The sequence below is a fragment of the Saccopteryx leptura genome, chromosome 2 (assembly GCF_036850995.1).
Source record: "Saccopteryx leptura isolate mSacLep1 chromosome 2, mSacLep1_pri_phased_curated, whole genome shotgun sequence".
Lineage (NCBI taxonomy): Eukaryota > Metazoa > Chordata > Mammalia > Chiroptera > Emballonuridae > Saccopteryx > Saccopteryx leptura.
The window spans coordinates 211,120,660-211,135,140 of NC_089504.1; the positions used below are offsets into that span (position 1 = coordinate 211,120,660).

Sequence of the window (14,481 nt, forward strand, 5' to 3'; positions counted from 1 at the left end):
GTGGAACATCTAGCAGATTCTTAATGAATACCTCCTACATTATTAATATTACCTTTACTCATTGTTGAGAATTTTAATATTATGTTAAAACTTTTATTTGCATAAAGAGGACACATACAGACTTTCTTCAATACTTTTTATCAAAACATACATATCTATTAGTTCAGATGCCAGTTTATTCAGACATGTAACATATAGTTTCTCTACAATTATTTGACAGAACACTCTGGCAGAATGACATGGTGGGTGTCAGTTGTTTATCTCTCTTAACTTTGGCTGACTGGCAATTGTAGTCAATGAGACAACCATTGAAAATACAATTTTGATCTATATGAATTTAGAAATACACTACATCCTCAGAGATTATTCCAGTGAGAGTCTTTATTGTTTCCTTTTTCCAAGGAGTGCAGCGTAACTAACACACCCAAGTCTTCCTCGAGAAGAAGCATGCAGTTCTGCTTACCAGGATAGGAGGTGATGGCATTGACGCGGGCAGTACTGATGACGCCCACTCGGGGCCCGTGGTTGTTTTTCATGCACATGCAGATACATATGGCGATTCCAGCAATGACCCCCATGATAAATACGATTCCAAACACAATACCAGCAATCGCTGTGCCCCTAAAGAGAAAAACAAAAGTGTATTTATTTAAAAAGCTCATAAAAGATTCTTCCAACTTTCAGATACAACCCAATGACTATATGACAAGTGTTTCTTTACGAATGTTCTTAAGGATAATGTTTAAAAAAGAGATTTTCTCGCCCTGGCTGGTTTGTTCAGTGGTAAAGTGTCAGCCCAGTGTGTGGAAGTCCCGGGTTTGAATCCCAGCCAGGGCACACAGGAGAGGCACCCATCTGCTTTTCTACTCTTTCTTTTCTTCTTTCTCTCTCTCTCTCTTCCCCTCCCACAGATAAGGTTCCATTGGAGCAAAGTTGGCCCGGGTGCTGAGGATGGTTCCATGGCCTTTGCCTCAGGTGCTAGAATGGCTCTGGTTGCAACAGAGCAATGCCCCAGATGGGCAGAGCATCGCCTCCTAGTTGGCATGCCAGGTGGATCTCGGTTGGGCGCATACGGGAGTCTCTCTGTCTCCCCACTTCTCATTTCAGAAAAATACTAAACAAATAAATAAACATAAGAAAGATTTTCTTGATTTGGTTAAGTAGTTTTGTGTATTCAATGAATGAATAAAAATTATAAATCTTTAAGCAATCCTCTTGCAGCACAATAAACCCATCTTTCAGATTCTGTTTTTAAAACTTCAGGTATTTATACAAAAACCAGTTCTCTAGGTATGCTCTCTAAAATAATATTTTCAAAAATCATTCTTCTGTGTACTTAAACAATAACAACAACAAAAAATTATCTATTTTCTCTTTGCCACCATTTTCTCTGTTTCTTTATCTGGAAGCTTATACCAAAATAAGCCTCTGAACTTCCTGAATAAATTTTCTAATTTTCTATCCTTGTTTTTTTCTTTTTCTTTTTGAACTACTTTCTGGGGAATCTTACTAACTTCATCTTCCAAAGTTTAATTGAATTTTTAAGTTTCAGCTATCATAATTTTACCATCTTAATGCCCTACATTGTCCTCTATTGCACTCCCCACCTTTTTTTATTCAGTGACAGAAGGGGAGGCAGAGAGACAGACTTCCACATGGGCCCTGACAGAATCCACCCAGCAATCCCACTAAGGGCAATGCTCTCCCTCTCGAGGACATTCCTCTATTGCTCAGCAACCAAGCTTTTCTAAACACCTAAGTCAGAGGCCATGAAGCCAACCTCAGCAGCTGGGGTCAACTCTCTCCAATCGAGCCATGGTTATGGGGAGTGGAGGGAGGAAAGAGAGAGGGGGGGGAGAGAGAAGTAAGTGGGGAAGGGGTAGAGAAGCAGATGGGTGCTTCTCCTGTGTGCCCTGACTGGGAATCAAACCCGAGATATCCACAACCTGGGCTGACGCTTTATTACTGAGCTGATCAGCCAGAGCCAACCCCATTTTTTAAAATAGTGTCCTGTTTTGCTTTCAGTGATGTAATACTTCTCTTGATTTCTAAAGGTATAATGATAAATTATTTGAAATTTTCTCTACTTTTTGTATTTCCTCTGTCTTGTTGAGATTCCTTTTTATTGATTGTTTATTTTGATTTAGTTCATGTTTGACATTTTCCTTAAATGTCTGGTGATCTTTGAATCTCCTCCTATTTAAAAAAGGGGCACTATCTGTCTGACAGTCAGTGTGCAAGGCCAACGTTGGGCAGGTGGATTCTATAGTAAAGAATCACCTGAGGTCAGTTCTGTTAGTTTTTTCCTTTGAAGCTATAATCATTTTTCTTTTAAAAAGGACCCTCTAATTTCATACTTAAAGTATGAGAAGGCTGCCAGTTCCTGGGAGTCTGGGGTTTTACCCACAAGGATATAAACTTTCATAAAATTATCATGCTTTCATTTCAGAGACTCAATCTCTCTCTGCTAGGGGAAGCTTTCAGGATAAATTTCAGTAAAAAAAAATCTTTGTGATTTAAAAGCTTGACCTCTGAAGCCAAATTTCCTGGGTTCTAATTATTAACTGGGTAACTATGGTCAAGTTGCTAGACCCCTCAATTTTCTTAATGAAGGTTAGTTTGATGCTTTTTCAAATTTTATATTATATAATATCTGTGCTAATGGCTTACTTGCCAGATAAATAAGTTATTGTTCTTAGTGCTATATGAATATACATCTAATTATTTTCTAGAACAGGTTTAGAATCTCTCATCCCAAACCTTTATACCCAGACATGCTTCACAAGTCAAGAGTTTTCACGGTTCGAAAGGGACTACAGTTCATACACCCAGAATGTATGGTACCCCCATGGCTAGCATCCTGAGCACAACACATTTATGTTTTTGTGGTAAAGGTGAAAATATTAACACTCGTGGGCTTTATAGAGACTAAAAAGTGCCTCAGTTTTGTTCAGGTCCAGTCTTGTCACTAATTGAATTATATAAAACCTTTCACTTCCCATAGTATGTTGAGAATTTCAGGTGGATTTAAAACCTGTATTTATACTTTTCAGAAGAGATTTTTCTTTCTATGACCTTTTCCCCTTGCTGGAAAAAAAAAAAACATAACAAAAACTATAATACTATTAAGAGTTCCAGTAAACTCTTTAAAAATATTCCTTCCTGCATTTTAACTTTGTTATTAAATTATGAAGCAGAATGTGAGATATTTAGATGTCCTGTTATTAGTCATTAATAATGGCAGAATCTAGCAGTTTAAGAAAAAAGATTTATCAAGGAAGATACTTTGAAATAAAAAAACTAAAAGTTATCTGGAAACTTCCTTTTCTTTGTATTTTTTTTTGTCTAAAAATATTAAATTAGAAGGTTTAATTTTTGTTCCAGAAATAATCAATACCTCAATTATTCAGACATAGAGTTTCCAAAGTATGTGCTATAGAAGCTGTTTATATTAAATTAGGATGTAATTATATTAATTGATCCTTTGCTTAAACAGTGGGAAGGAGAAAATTAGTTACATTTTGTTGCCTTGGCAGCTCCACCCAAGTGCCTTCTCTAGAGGTCAACAATAAGGATGCAACAATAAGGGTTAAGTTAGTTTTTGATTAAATCATAATTAAGGTGTTCTTGACCCTTTGGTACCCATTAACAATTGTAAATTATTTACTAAAAATGTGTCAACTATAAAATTTATAACACTATTTACTATAATTAAATAATTAAAAGTAGTAAATAAATTCATTTTTCTGCATATAAATAGTTTGGTTTAGTCAACTACTGTAAAAAGACAAGCTATCAATTTGAGAAATTTGACATCACAAAAACATTAAAAAATATTTAGGGAATATTTTTTTTTGAAAGACTACATTTTCGGGTGTGCACATTTTCTGGTCACCAGAAAGATCAAAGTATGACTACAAGGTTGGAACTTGGACCATTATTTCTGGCCTCTGGGGAAACCCTTACATCCTCCACTGGGGAGGAAGAAACAAGAAGAATACAGGGGAAAGGAGCCGGGGTGGGGGGGTAGCTGAGTCAGCCAATTATGGATTAACTACTTCTTATAGTTCTCTGAATAGGTGCATGGAGCAATTTGCTACACAGAGAAAGAAAGATAGATCTTATCTGAAAACCACTTCCTCTTCTCTTTTCTTAACAGTTTTTAAGACCTTAATTTACAAATTCCAACACTTATTCTCTGACCTCATCTAAACTCACCCTCCCATCCTATAGTCCTGTGAGTGATGTATACCTCTAGACAAACCCTTGAATTCTGTAAAAGGTATATAAGACTTAAGAAATCTAACTTCAGAGAGCATGTGTTTTGTTGACTTTGTTGGGGTCATGCAGCTCCTCTGGTTAAATAAGTCCTACTTCCTTCAAGAAGTTGTCTGGGTGTTTTTGTTCTCCTTTGATTTCTGCAATATATGGTGCACTGGCTGGGAACCGAGGAGGAAAGATGCCTGCAATGGGTGGACTTCAGGCACTCCGTTGGGGAGCCCCCGAGCTGCCTTGCAGATGCGCCTGCTGAGTGTATGTCAGGGATTTCCTCATGTGGACACCTCTGTAGGACAGGAGGGAGGATCCCCTTCGCTGGTTCCAGCAAGGACCAGACAACGAAGGATCGAGGGAACAAGGGAGCGTCAGAGCCACAGTAAGGAAAACTGGGCAAAGGAAACTAGCTGGGGTCCTGCCCCACTGGGCTGAAGGGAGACCTGATCACCCTCCATAGGTTAAGAGTGGTGACTGTGCACTCTCCACAGGTGTGTGGAGTGGTCCCCACGGCTTAGGAGTGGTGACTCATCACTCTTGACAGGTGTGAGTAGTATTCCCCATGGGAGTGGTAACTTGTTGCCCTCCACAGGTTGTGGGGAACGAGCCCCATGGGTTAAGAGTGGTGACTCATCACTCTCCGTGGGTTAGGAGTGGTGACTCATCACTCTCCATGGGTTAGGAGTGGTGACTCATCACCCTCCACAGGTTGTGGGGAACAGGCTCCACAGGTTAGGAGCAGTGACTCGTTACCCTCCACTGATGTGTGGGAGATTGTGTGAAAGAGAGTGAGTGCAGAGTGAATGAGACAGACACCAGGAGAGGGTTCTGACTCTCTCTCACAGGGCCGAAGTGAGTGTTGGGTCCCAAACCATGGTTCCGTAGAGTGGATCATATGGCCAAGAGGCAGAATTGCATGCTGACAGTTTATATCAGCCTGCCATAAGCCAAGAAGGCTGCCATTCCCATGAGGGGAGTTGGCCGGTGACAGACTGAAGCAAGTGGAGTCCCCTCCAAACTTCCCTTACACTTCCCATGTCCTTCATGTGGTGTGATTGTTGCCTGGCATGGGAGGCATGGGAGGTTCACAGGGAAAACCCACTTCTTTAGCCACAATGGTCAAGAATTTTAAGAAAGAGTTCTCAGGAGATTTTAGGGTTACTATGTCCCTGGGGAAATTGAGGACCTTGAACTAGAATAGTCCACTTTTGTGATAAGATAGCCAGCAGAAGGAAGCTTGGATAAATCTGTTGTACAGAAGGTGTGCAAATGGGGGCAGGCAGCTCTGGTAGAGGCCCTTCTGCACTGGAAAGCTTTCCATCCAGCTGGAGAGAAGCTCCAAGGACATTTTGCACTGTGGGCAAAGTGCTCAGAGAGACTGGTGAAGAGCACCTTTGTAATTGTTGGAATTGTATGACTTGTACTGTTACTGTAATTTGTTTGTATAATGTACCTTACTCCTTGCACAAGAATGCCTGTGGTGTTAATTGCAAAGTGAGGAAAAGGGGTAGAATCTTACGCAAATAAGCTTGTAAAATTTATATATTTTTGAGTTTGGTTACTTTTATAGTTAGAAAATGGCACTGGCAGCGAGCACTAGGTATATGTGTTTCATAAAATTGCAAATTACCTTCCTGCTTGGGAAGGGTCATTGTTTTGCTAATGATTGCTAGAGGAAAGGTTTTCGCACTAGAAAGTTGAGAAGAGTGTTAGAAACAAGCCATGTTGGCAGGGAAAGAGAAGGTGTAGCAGGTAGTCACTAGAGATCCAGACCACCCCGATCAGTTTCCCTACATAGACACTTGGCTTACACTAGTTTTGCACCCTCTTACTTAGCTTAGAGTTCAGACCTCTACAATATTGATAGCGAAGGCAAGGAAGCATTCCACCACACCCAGATTGCTGCTGCAAAAGAAGAAGCAGCATAAGATCACCTGGGCGGGAGGTGCCTCTCACCACCCTGTAGGAACCAGGTCCAGGCTCTCCTCCCTTAGCTGGGATGCTGTGCTCAAAGACAGGGCCTGGAGTGCAGATGCCTTTGAGAGGAGTGAGAAACAGTGAAATAACCAACAAGATTTTGTCAACAGAGAAGTTACAAATAGGCAGAAAGATGAGTGCTGAATGCAGAAAAAGGCAGAATTCATAGCGGCAGCCCTTCAACAGAATGGAAAAGGAAAGTTTCCCCTGTTCGAAAAAGGGAAGAAAACAGGCAAGGGCAAGAAAGAGCAGTCAGGGTGGGCCCCTTGTGATGTGATCAGTGTGCCATCTGCTGGGAACCAGTCACTGGAAAAATGAATGTCCCAACTGGGACAAGAAGAAGGCATGCCTGCCAGCCGCCTCCCAACGGGGAGTACCTCTTGGACTGAGGGTGACTGTACTCAGGAGACCCACTAAGTCCATGGTCCGCATGGTAGTAGGGGGCCAAAAGATGGACTTCCTGACTGATACAGGGGCTGAACACTTGGTAGTGACACGGCCAGTAGTGACATTGTAGGAGCCACAGGAAAACAGGCAGAACAGGCATTCTGCCTGCCCCATAAATGTCCTATAGGAGGTCATGAGGTTATGCATCAGTTTTATACATGCCTGACTGTCTAGCGCCCCTGCTGGGGTGTAATCTGCTAAGCAGACTGAGGGCTATTATCTCTTTTGCTGACTATGGTCAGCTGGATTTGCAGGTGCCTAACCCTATGCTTGTTTTAACTCTGTCCCCAGGAAGGAGGAATAGAGAAGTTTTGCTACTGAGTCTGGGAAAACACCCAGTCAGAGGCTAATCCAGAAATGGCCAGGAGTATAGGCAGAAGATACCTGCCCCCCCCGGCTGGCAATAAATGAAGTACCAGTATGGTTAGAGTTAAAGCCTGGAATACTGTCTGTTAACCAAAGACAACACCCAATTCCTAAGGAAGCCTTAGAAGAAATTCAAGTGCGTTTACAGAGGCTCAAGGAGCACAGCATTATTATCCCTTGCCACTCACCCTGGAATGCTCCTTCGCTCCCCTCAGAAAACCAAGAACTAATGATTATCAGCCAGTACAGGACTTGAGATTGTAAAGGAGGCAACAGTGACTCTGTACCCGACAGTGCCAAATCTGTACACACACTTAAGCCTCCTCTCAGCTTGTCTCATAGTTCACTTGCTTGGACTTAAAAAATGCCTTTTTAGTATAAGCCTGGGTCCTGGAGGTCAGGAGCTATTTGACTTCCACTGGGAGGACCCAGCTACAGGGGCAAAGGTACATTACAATGGGACTAGGCTTCCGCAAAGGTTCAAGAACTCCCCTGCCATCTTTGGAGAGGCCCTTGCTCTTGACCTCCAGGAGTTTCCTGAAGGACATTGGGTATGTCCTCCTTCAGGACATGGATGGCCTGTTGCTGGGTCACAAGACTCTCCAAGGATGTGCTTGAGGAATGGATGAGCTACTTCATTATCTAGAGAAGAATAGACAGAGGGTATCGAAGAAGGCCCAGATCTGCAAAAGCCAAGTAAAATACTTAGAATTTATTCTCCAGTAGGAAGAGAGGAGGTTAGAAATTCCTGGGTGCAATAGGATTCTGTCATTTGTGGATCCCCAACTTTGCAGTACCAGTCAAATCCCTCTATAAAGTATCAAAAAGGGGGAGAAAAAGAGTCCATGGACTAGCGGCTGGAACAGGACTGGGCTTTTCAGACTCTTAAAACAGGAATCACAAGTTGCCTCAGCACTAGGTCTTTCTAATCTAGTGAAACCTTTTGTGCTGTACGTCTCGGAGAGGAACAGGGCAGCAGTAAGTCTATTAACCCAGAACTTAGAGTCGTAGTCTGGACCAGTGGCTTGCCTCTCCAGACAGTTGGACAGAGTTGCTGGGGACTGGCAGCCATGCTTGGGGGTCTTGACAGCTGCAGCAGTGTTGGCACAGGAGGCAGACAGGTTGACTGTGGGACAGGGCTTGGAGGTGTGGGTGCCTCATGCAGTGGTGGCTCTGTTTAGTACAGAAGAGCATTGTTGGCTCACAGATGCCCATCTCACCAATTACCAGAACTTACTCTGTAAAAATCCAAGGCTAGCCATAGAAGTGTATACTACTTTAAACACTGTAACACTGTTCCCAGTAGAGGAACACACAACTGCCAGCTCTCCAGACCTGTTAGATCAACCCATAAGAGACCCCGGTTGGGAGCTGTATGTAGATAGAAGCAGATCTGTCAACTCACAGGGGGAAAGACAAGCAGGGTATGCAATAGTGACTTTAACAGAGACTGTGGAGGCGTGGCCTCTGCCCCAAGGAACTTCTGCTCAGCGGGCAGAACTGATTGCTCTGACTCAGACTCTAGTGCTGAGTAAAGAAATAAAGTGAATGTTTTTACCAATTCCTGCTTTGCCTTTCTTACTGTGCAAGTCCATGGAGCCATATATTTATATAAGGAAAAAGGGCTACTGAAAGCCAAGGTCAAGGACCTCAAATATCTTGGAACAATTCTCCAGCTGCTTGGAAGCAGTATGGAAACCAAAACAGATAGCAGTAATCCACTGCCAAGAGCACCAGAAGGCAGGATAGATAAAAGCCTGTCCTACCCGGACTGAAAAGATACTACCCAGAGAAGTCATTCCAAGGTTTGGACTGCCACTTCAGGTAAGCTCTGACAGCAGTCGGCCTCTGTGGCTAAGGTAGTACAAGGAACAGCTCAACTTGAAAGCTTCATGCAGCATACAGTCCTCAGAGCTTGGGAAAGGTGGGACTCATAAATAGGACTCTAAAGTTAGAGCTTAGCAAATTGAGTCAGGAAACAGGTCTTAAGTAGATGTAAGCTTTGCCTCTAATATTGTTTGAGATTTGGTGCACCCCTTCCAAGAACACTGGGTATTCACCTTATAAAGTATTATACAATAGGCCTCCCCCAGTATTATGTCATTTTCCAGGGACTACCTGAAAATTAGGAGAAACAGAACTACATAGACAATTAAAAGCTTTAGGGAAGATGGCTGGTGCCATATCCAGTGGCTGCTAGATAGGGCTCCGATCAGTTTGTTTGCACCTGTCAATTCTTTTTCTCCAGGAAACCAAGTGTAGATCAAGGATTGGAATCCGGATCCCCTCCGAATCAGGTGGAAGGGACCCTACACTGTGATCCTGACCACTCTCACTGCTGTGAAGGTAGAAGGCATGCCCACCTGGATTCACTACAGCTGCTGAAGCCTGCAGCCCCAGCGAGGACACCCTTGTGGACAGCAGAGACTGATCCTACCAATAATTGTGAGTCGACCCTGTGAAGGACAACATGCCCTGCTCCAGCCACAACCAGAAGCTGTTTGTTCCACACATAGTTGAAGCCTGAGGAACCTTGCCATGGGGCTTCTTATAATTGGACTCTGGGAAGGGAGGGAAACTAAGGTAAAAGGAAAGCCAGAATAAGTCATCTTAAGGTTTGATGCATGTACCTCTATGAGTCATACAGGAACGGGGTGTAGGTCCCTTGGCTGGGAGAGAAGCTACAAGGTAAATGAAAAATATATATGTGCTTATAGCTACCTGTGAATATTGATCATGTGTTCAATAGGCACATGGAAAAAGAGCACCTCCAAAAAGAAGTATATTTTAAAAGAAGATTACTTATTATTAACTTAGTCCTCACTGAAGTTTAAGGTTTTTAGAAATTAAGAATTCTGATTAGTTGGAAAGGAATTGTATACTTTTAATCATAAAAGTAATAAGGTATAGAAGTACTTGTGAAAGGAAAAGAAAAAAGTAAGTTGTTGTAAAAGCTGGTTATATATGAATAGTAAAGAAAGTTCATAAAAGTTAAAGGTTTGTTTAAGTTGCAGAAAGTTTGTGCAAGTTATAGAAGGTTTGTTCAGAAAAAAATAATAAGGTGAGACTCTAGGATAATAAAAAGTTCTTGAGTCTCAAAAGGGGGTATATGGAAGGAGAAGTAAGACCCCCCTACCCCTCCTCCACTGGGGAGGAAGAAACAAGAAGAATGCAAGGGAGATTGTTAAGAATATGTTGTTTAAAGGTCGAGGGAAAATGACGACGGAGTAGGCAGATGTTACAACTCCCACCTCCCAGAACCAAAGTGGATTACAATTTAACTTAGGAATAATCATCTTGAAAAACCAACTTTGGATTAAACTAAGAGGAATCTATAACCAAGCATCACTGAAGGAACCACACTGAGCTGATAGGAAAGTGGAGACATGGAAAGGGCTGCCCCACTCCCAGGAGTGAGCGGTGGCCCAGAGACTCTATTGTGGTGGTGGGGGGGAGGTTTCCTAGGGAGTTGTGGACCACCAGCCCTAGAACAAGAGCCCCATCCTGGAGCCCCAGAGACTAGAGGAGGCATACATACTGTAGGTAGCTGAAAGAAGAGATGGGTTACTGTTTGCGAGAGGAAGACAGAACTCTCAGACCCAGGCTCTGTCTTAAAGAGAATCTGCAGAAAACCTCGTTCACAGCCACTTACATGGCTCTGGAAGTGGGGAGCACCAAGAGGACTGGAGTTGTGAGAGAAGAGTGTAGTCTCAGGGGCATAGGGAGAGATTGAGGGGAACAGCCACCCTGACCACTGTAATGGGTCACTCCTCAAACCTAAAGTGCCCATTCGTCCTGGGAGAATCAAGCCAGCAAAGGGAAGCAATTATCCCACCCACCAGGGGTTCTCCTGCTCAAGTCAGTGCAAAGAGATGCTTAGAAGCAGGGGACAAATCAGGGGCACAGAATTTGAGTGCTGATGTCTGGGCTACATGCCCCACCCCAACCTGCTGAATACCCTCCGGAGGGCAGGAGGACCTGGCTGTGGCTGTGGCTGCTAAAGTTGGTCCATGCGGTGGTTAGAGGTGGAGCCCAGTGAGGTAGCCCACATGGTGGCAGCCGGGGGCAGAACCCAGAGTGGCCTGCTGCACACCAGCAAGGGTAGAATGCTGCAGGGTGAGGAGTCCCCTGCACTGGTGCAAGGAGGACCCCAGTGGGGTAAGGCATCACATGTGCCTGCAGGGGGTGGAGCTAGGCAGTCTGCGTGGCAACTGCAAGGTGCAGAGTACAGAGAGGTGTCCTGTGTGCCTATGGAGGGGGTGGAGCCTGCAGAGGCAACCTCTGCAACCATGAAGGGCAGAGCCCAGTGGCCTATGCTGCTAAAGAGAAGAAAAGGTGTCCCACATACCCATGGGGGTGAAGCCTGGAGAGGCAGACTGAGCTCGCCCAGGAGGGTGAAGCCCAGCAAGGCAAGGAGCCCCCTGTGCCCATGGAGAAGCCCAGGCTGTGGCCTACAGGCCTGTGCTAGTGCCCAAGTGCCTAAAGAGGTGGAGGCATAGGGGGGTCGACAGAAAAACCTCACTTCAGGAATAGACAGGCCATACACACTGGCCAAGAGTAGATAAAAGCCAGCCTAGGAGGAAAGCTGATATTTACAATGGCACCTGGGCCCAGCAGAGGCAACCACAAATTCAGATCGCTTGTAGCTCCAAGATGGTTCCTAAGGCCAGTCAGAAGCAGTTACCCCCACTGGTCTATGCCAGGTTCCAGCCAACGAGGTCCAGGGCTGGTACATCCAGTAAACAGATAGGGAGAGCATCAGCTCAGGACCTAACAACCCTAGTTAGAGTGGTATCTCATCCATACAGAGACAAAATGGGAAGACAGAGAAGTGCAATTCAAATGAATCAGCAAGAGAAATCCCCAGAAAAAGAACTGAATGAAATGGAAACAAACAAGATACTGGATGCAGAGTTTAGAATAATGATTGTTAGGATGCTCAAGGATCTAAGAGCAACAATACATGGACAAAGTGAGCACCTAAACAAAGAGATAGCTGGCATCAAAAAGAACATTGAAATCATAAAAAAGAGTCAGACAGAAATGAAAACCACAGTATTAGAAATGAAGACTACACTAGAAGAAATTAAAAGCAGGCTGAATAAAGCAAATGACTGAATCAGCGATTTAAAGGACAAGGTAAGCAAAAGCCCAGAAGCAGAACAGCAAAAAGAAAAGAGGATCAAAAAGTCTGAGGAAAGTCTAAGAGAGCTCTATGACAACATGAAGAGAAATAACATCTGCATAATAGGGGTCCCTGAAGGAGAAGAGAAAGAACAGGGATAGAGAATCTGATTGAAGAAATCATAGCTGAAAACTTCCCTAAATTGATGCAAGAAAAAGTCACACAAGTTCAAGAAGCATTGAGAATCCCATTAAAGTGGAACCCAAAGAGACCTACACCAAGACACATCATAATTAAAATACCAAAGCTAAGAGATAAAGAAAGAATACTAAAAGCTGCAAGAGCAAAGCAGTCAATCACCTACAGTGAGCCCCCATAAGAATGACATCTGACTGCTGAATGGAAACACTTGAGGCCAAAAAGGAATGGTGAGAAATATTCAAAGTAATGCAGAACAAGAACCTACGACCAAGATTTCTTTATTCAGCAAGGTTATTGTTTAAAATTAAAGGAGAAATAAAAAGCTTCCCAGACAAAAAAAAAATGTAAAAAATTCATTACATCAAACCAATGCTGCAAGAAATGTTAAGGGGCCTGCTGTAAACAGAACAAAGGGGGAAAAATCTAGTAAAGGAAGAATGTAGATTTAAAGAACTAAATGGCAATAAACAACTACATATTAATAACAACCTTAAATGTAAATGGAATAAATGCTCCAATCAAAAGACATAGGGTAGCTGCATGGATAAGAAACAGGACCCATACATATGCTTTCTACAAGAAACCCACCTCAAAACAAACACATAGACTGAAAGTAAAGGGAAGGAAAAAATATTTCATGCAAATGGAAATTAAAAAAGAAGCTCGGCTAACAATACTTATATCTGACAAAATAGACTTTAAAACAAAGGCTATAGTAAGGGATAAAGAAGGTCACTAAATAATGATGAAAAGAGCAATCCAATAGAAAGATATAACCATTATAAATATCTATGCACCTAATATAGGAGCACCTAAATATATAAAGCAGATTTTGATGAACATAAAGGGTAAGATCAACAGCAATACTATAATAGTAGGGGATTTTAACACCCCATCACTGGATAGATCTTCAAGAAAGAAAATTAAAAAAGAAACAGCACACTTAAAGGACACACTAGATCAACTGGATTTAATAGATATCTTCAGAACCTTTCACCCTAAAGCAGCAGAATATACATTCTTTTCAAGTGCTCAGGGTACATTCTCTAGGATAGACCACATGTTAGGACACAAAACGAGTCTCAATAAATTTAAGAAGATTGAAATCATATCAAGCTTCATCTTGAATCACAATGGCATGAAACTAGAAATCAACCACAATGGAAAAACTGAAAACCCCTGAAACTCTTGGAAACTAAATAGCATGTTATTAAATAACAAATGGGTTAATAATGAGATCAAGGAAGAAATCAAAATTTACTTGAAACAAATAAAAATGAACAAACAACAACTCAAAATTTCTGGGATATAGCAAAAGCAGTCCTGAAAAGGAAGTTCTTAGCAATACACACATACTTTAAGAAGCTAGAGAAAGCTTAAATAAACAATTTAACCCTGCATCTAAAAGAAGTAGAAAAAGAACAGCAAGTAAAGCCCAGAGGAAATACAAGGAAGAAAATAATAAAGATCAGAGTGAAAATAAATGACATAGAGGCTAAAAAAAACAATACAGAGGATAAATGAAACCAAGAGCTGGTTCTTTGAAAAGGTAAACAAGTTGGATGAACCTTTAATAAGACTCACAAAAAAAAAGAGAGAGAGAGGACTCAAATAAATAAAATTAGAAATGAGAGTGGAGAAGTAAAAACTGACACAGCAGAAATACAGAGCATTGTAAGAATATACTATGAAGAACTATACACCAAACAATTAGACAACCTAGATGAAATGGACAAATTCCCTGAAACATATAATCTTTCAAAAAACAATCAGAAAGAATCAGAAAACCTAAACAGACCTTTTACAACAAATAAGATCAAAACAGTTATCAAAAAACTCCCAACAAACAAAAGTCCTGGGCCAGATAGCTTCACAGGTGAATTCTACCAATATTCAAAGAACTAACTCCTATCCTTCTCAAGCTATTTACAAAAATTCAAGAGGAGAAAAAACTTTCAAGCTCCATTTAGGAAGCAAGCATAATTCTGTTTCCAAAACCAGGCAGACAATAAAAAGAATGAAAACTACAGGCCAATATCCCTGATGAATTTAGATGCAAAAATCCTCAACAAAATATTAACTGGATTCAGCAA

The 14,481-nt window shown here is 42.0% G+C and overlaps 1 protein-coding gene across 2 annotated transcripts in view; it reads right to left on the bottom strand.

Moving 5' to 3' along the window:
* The window catches only part of CYYR1 (cysteine and tyrosine rich 1), a 153,190-nt gene that overhangs the window by 38,514 nt on the left and 100,195 nt on the right, over window positions 1-14,481 (bottom strand). For both annotated transcript variants that reach the window (XM_066369941.1, XM_066369940.1), the window contains exon 3: window positions 464-621. In XM_066369941.1, coding sequence (XP_066226038.1) covers window positions 464-621 — 158 coding nt within the window. The remainder of the gene's footprint in view (window positions 1-463; window positions 622-14,481) is intronic.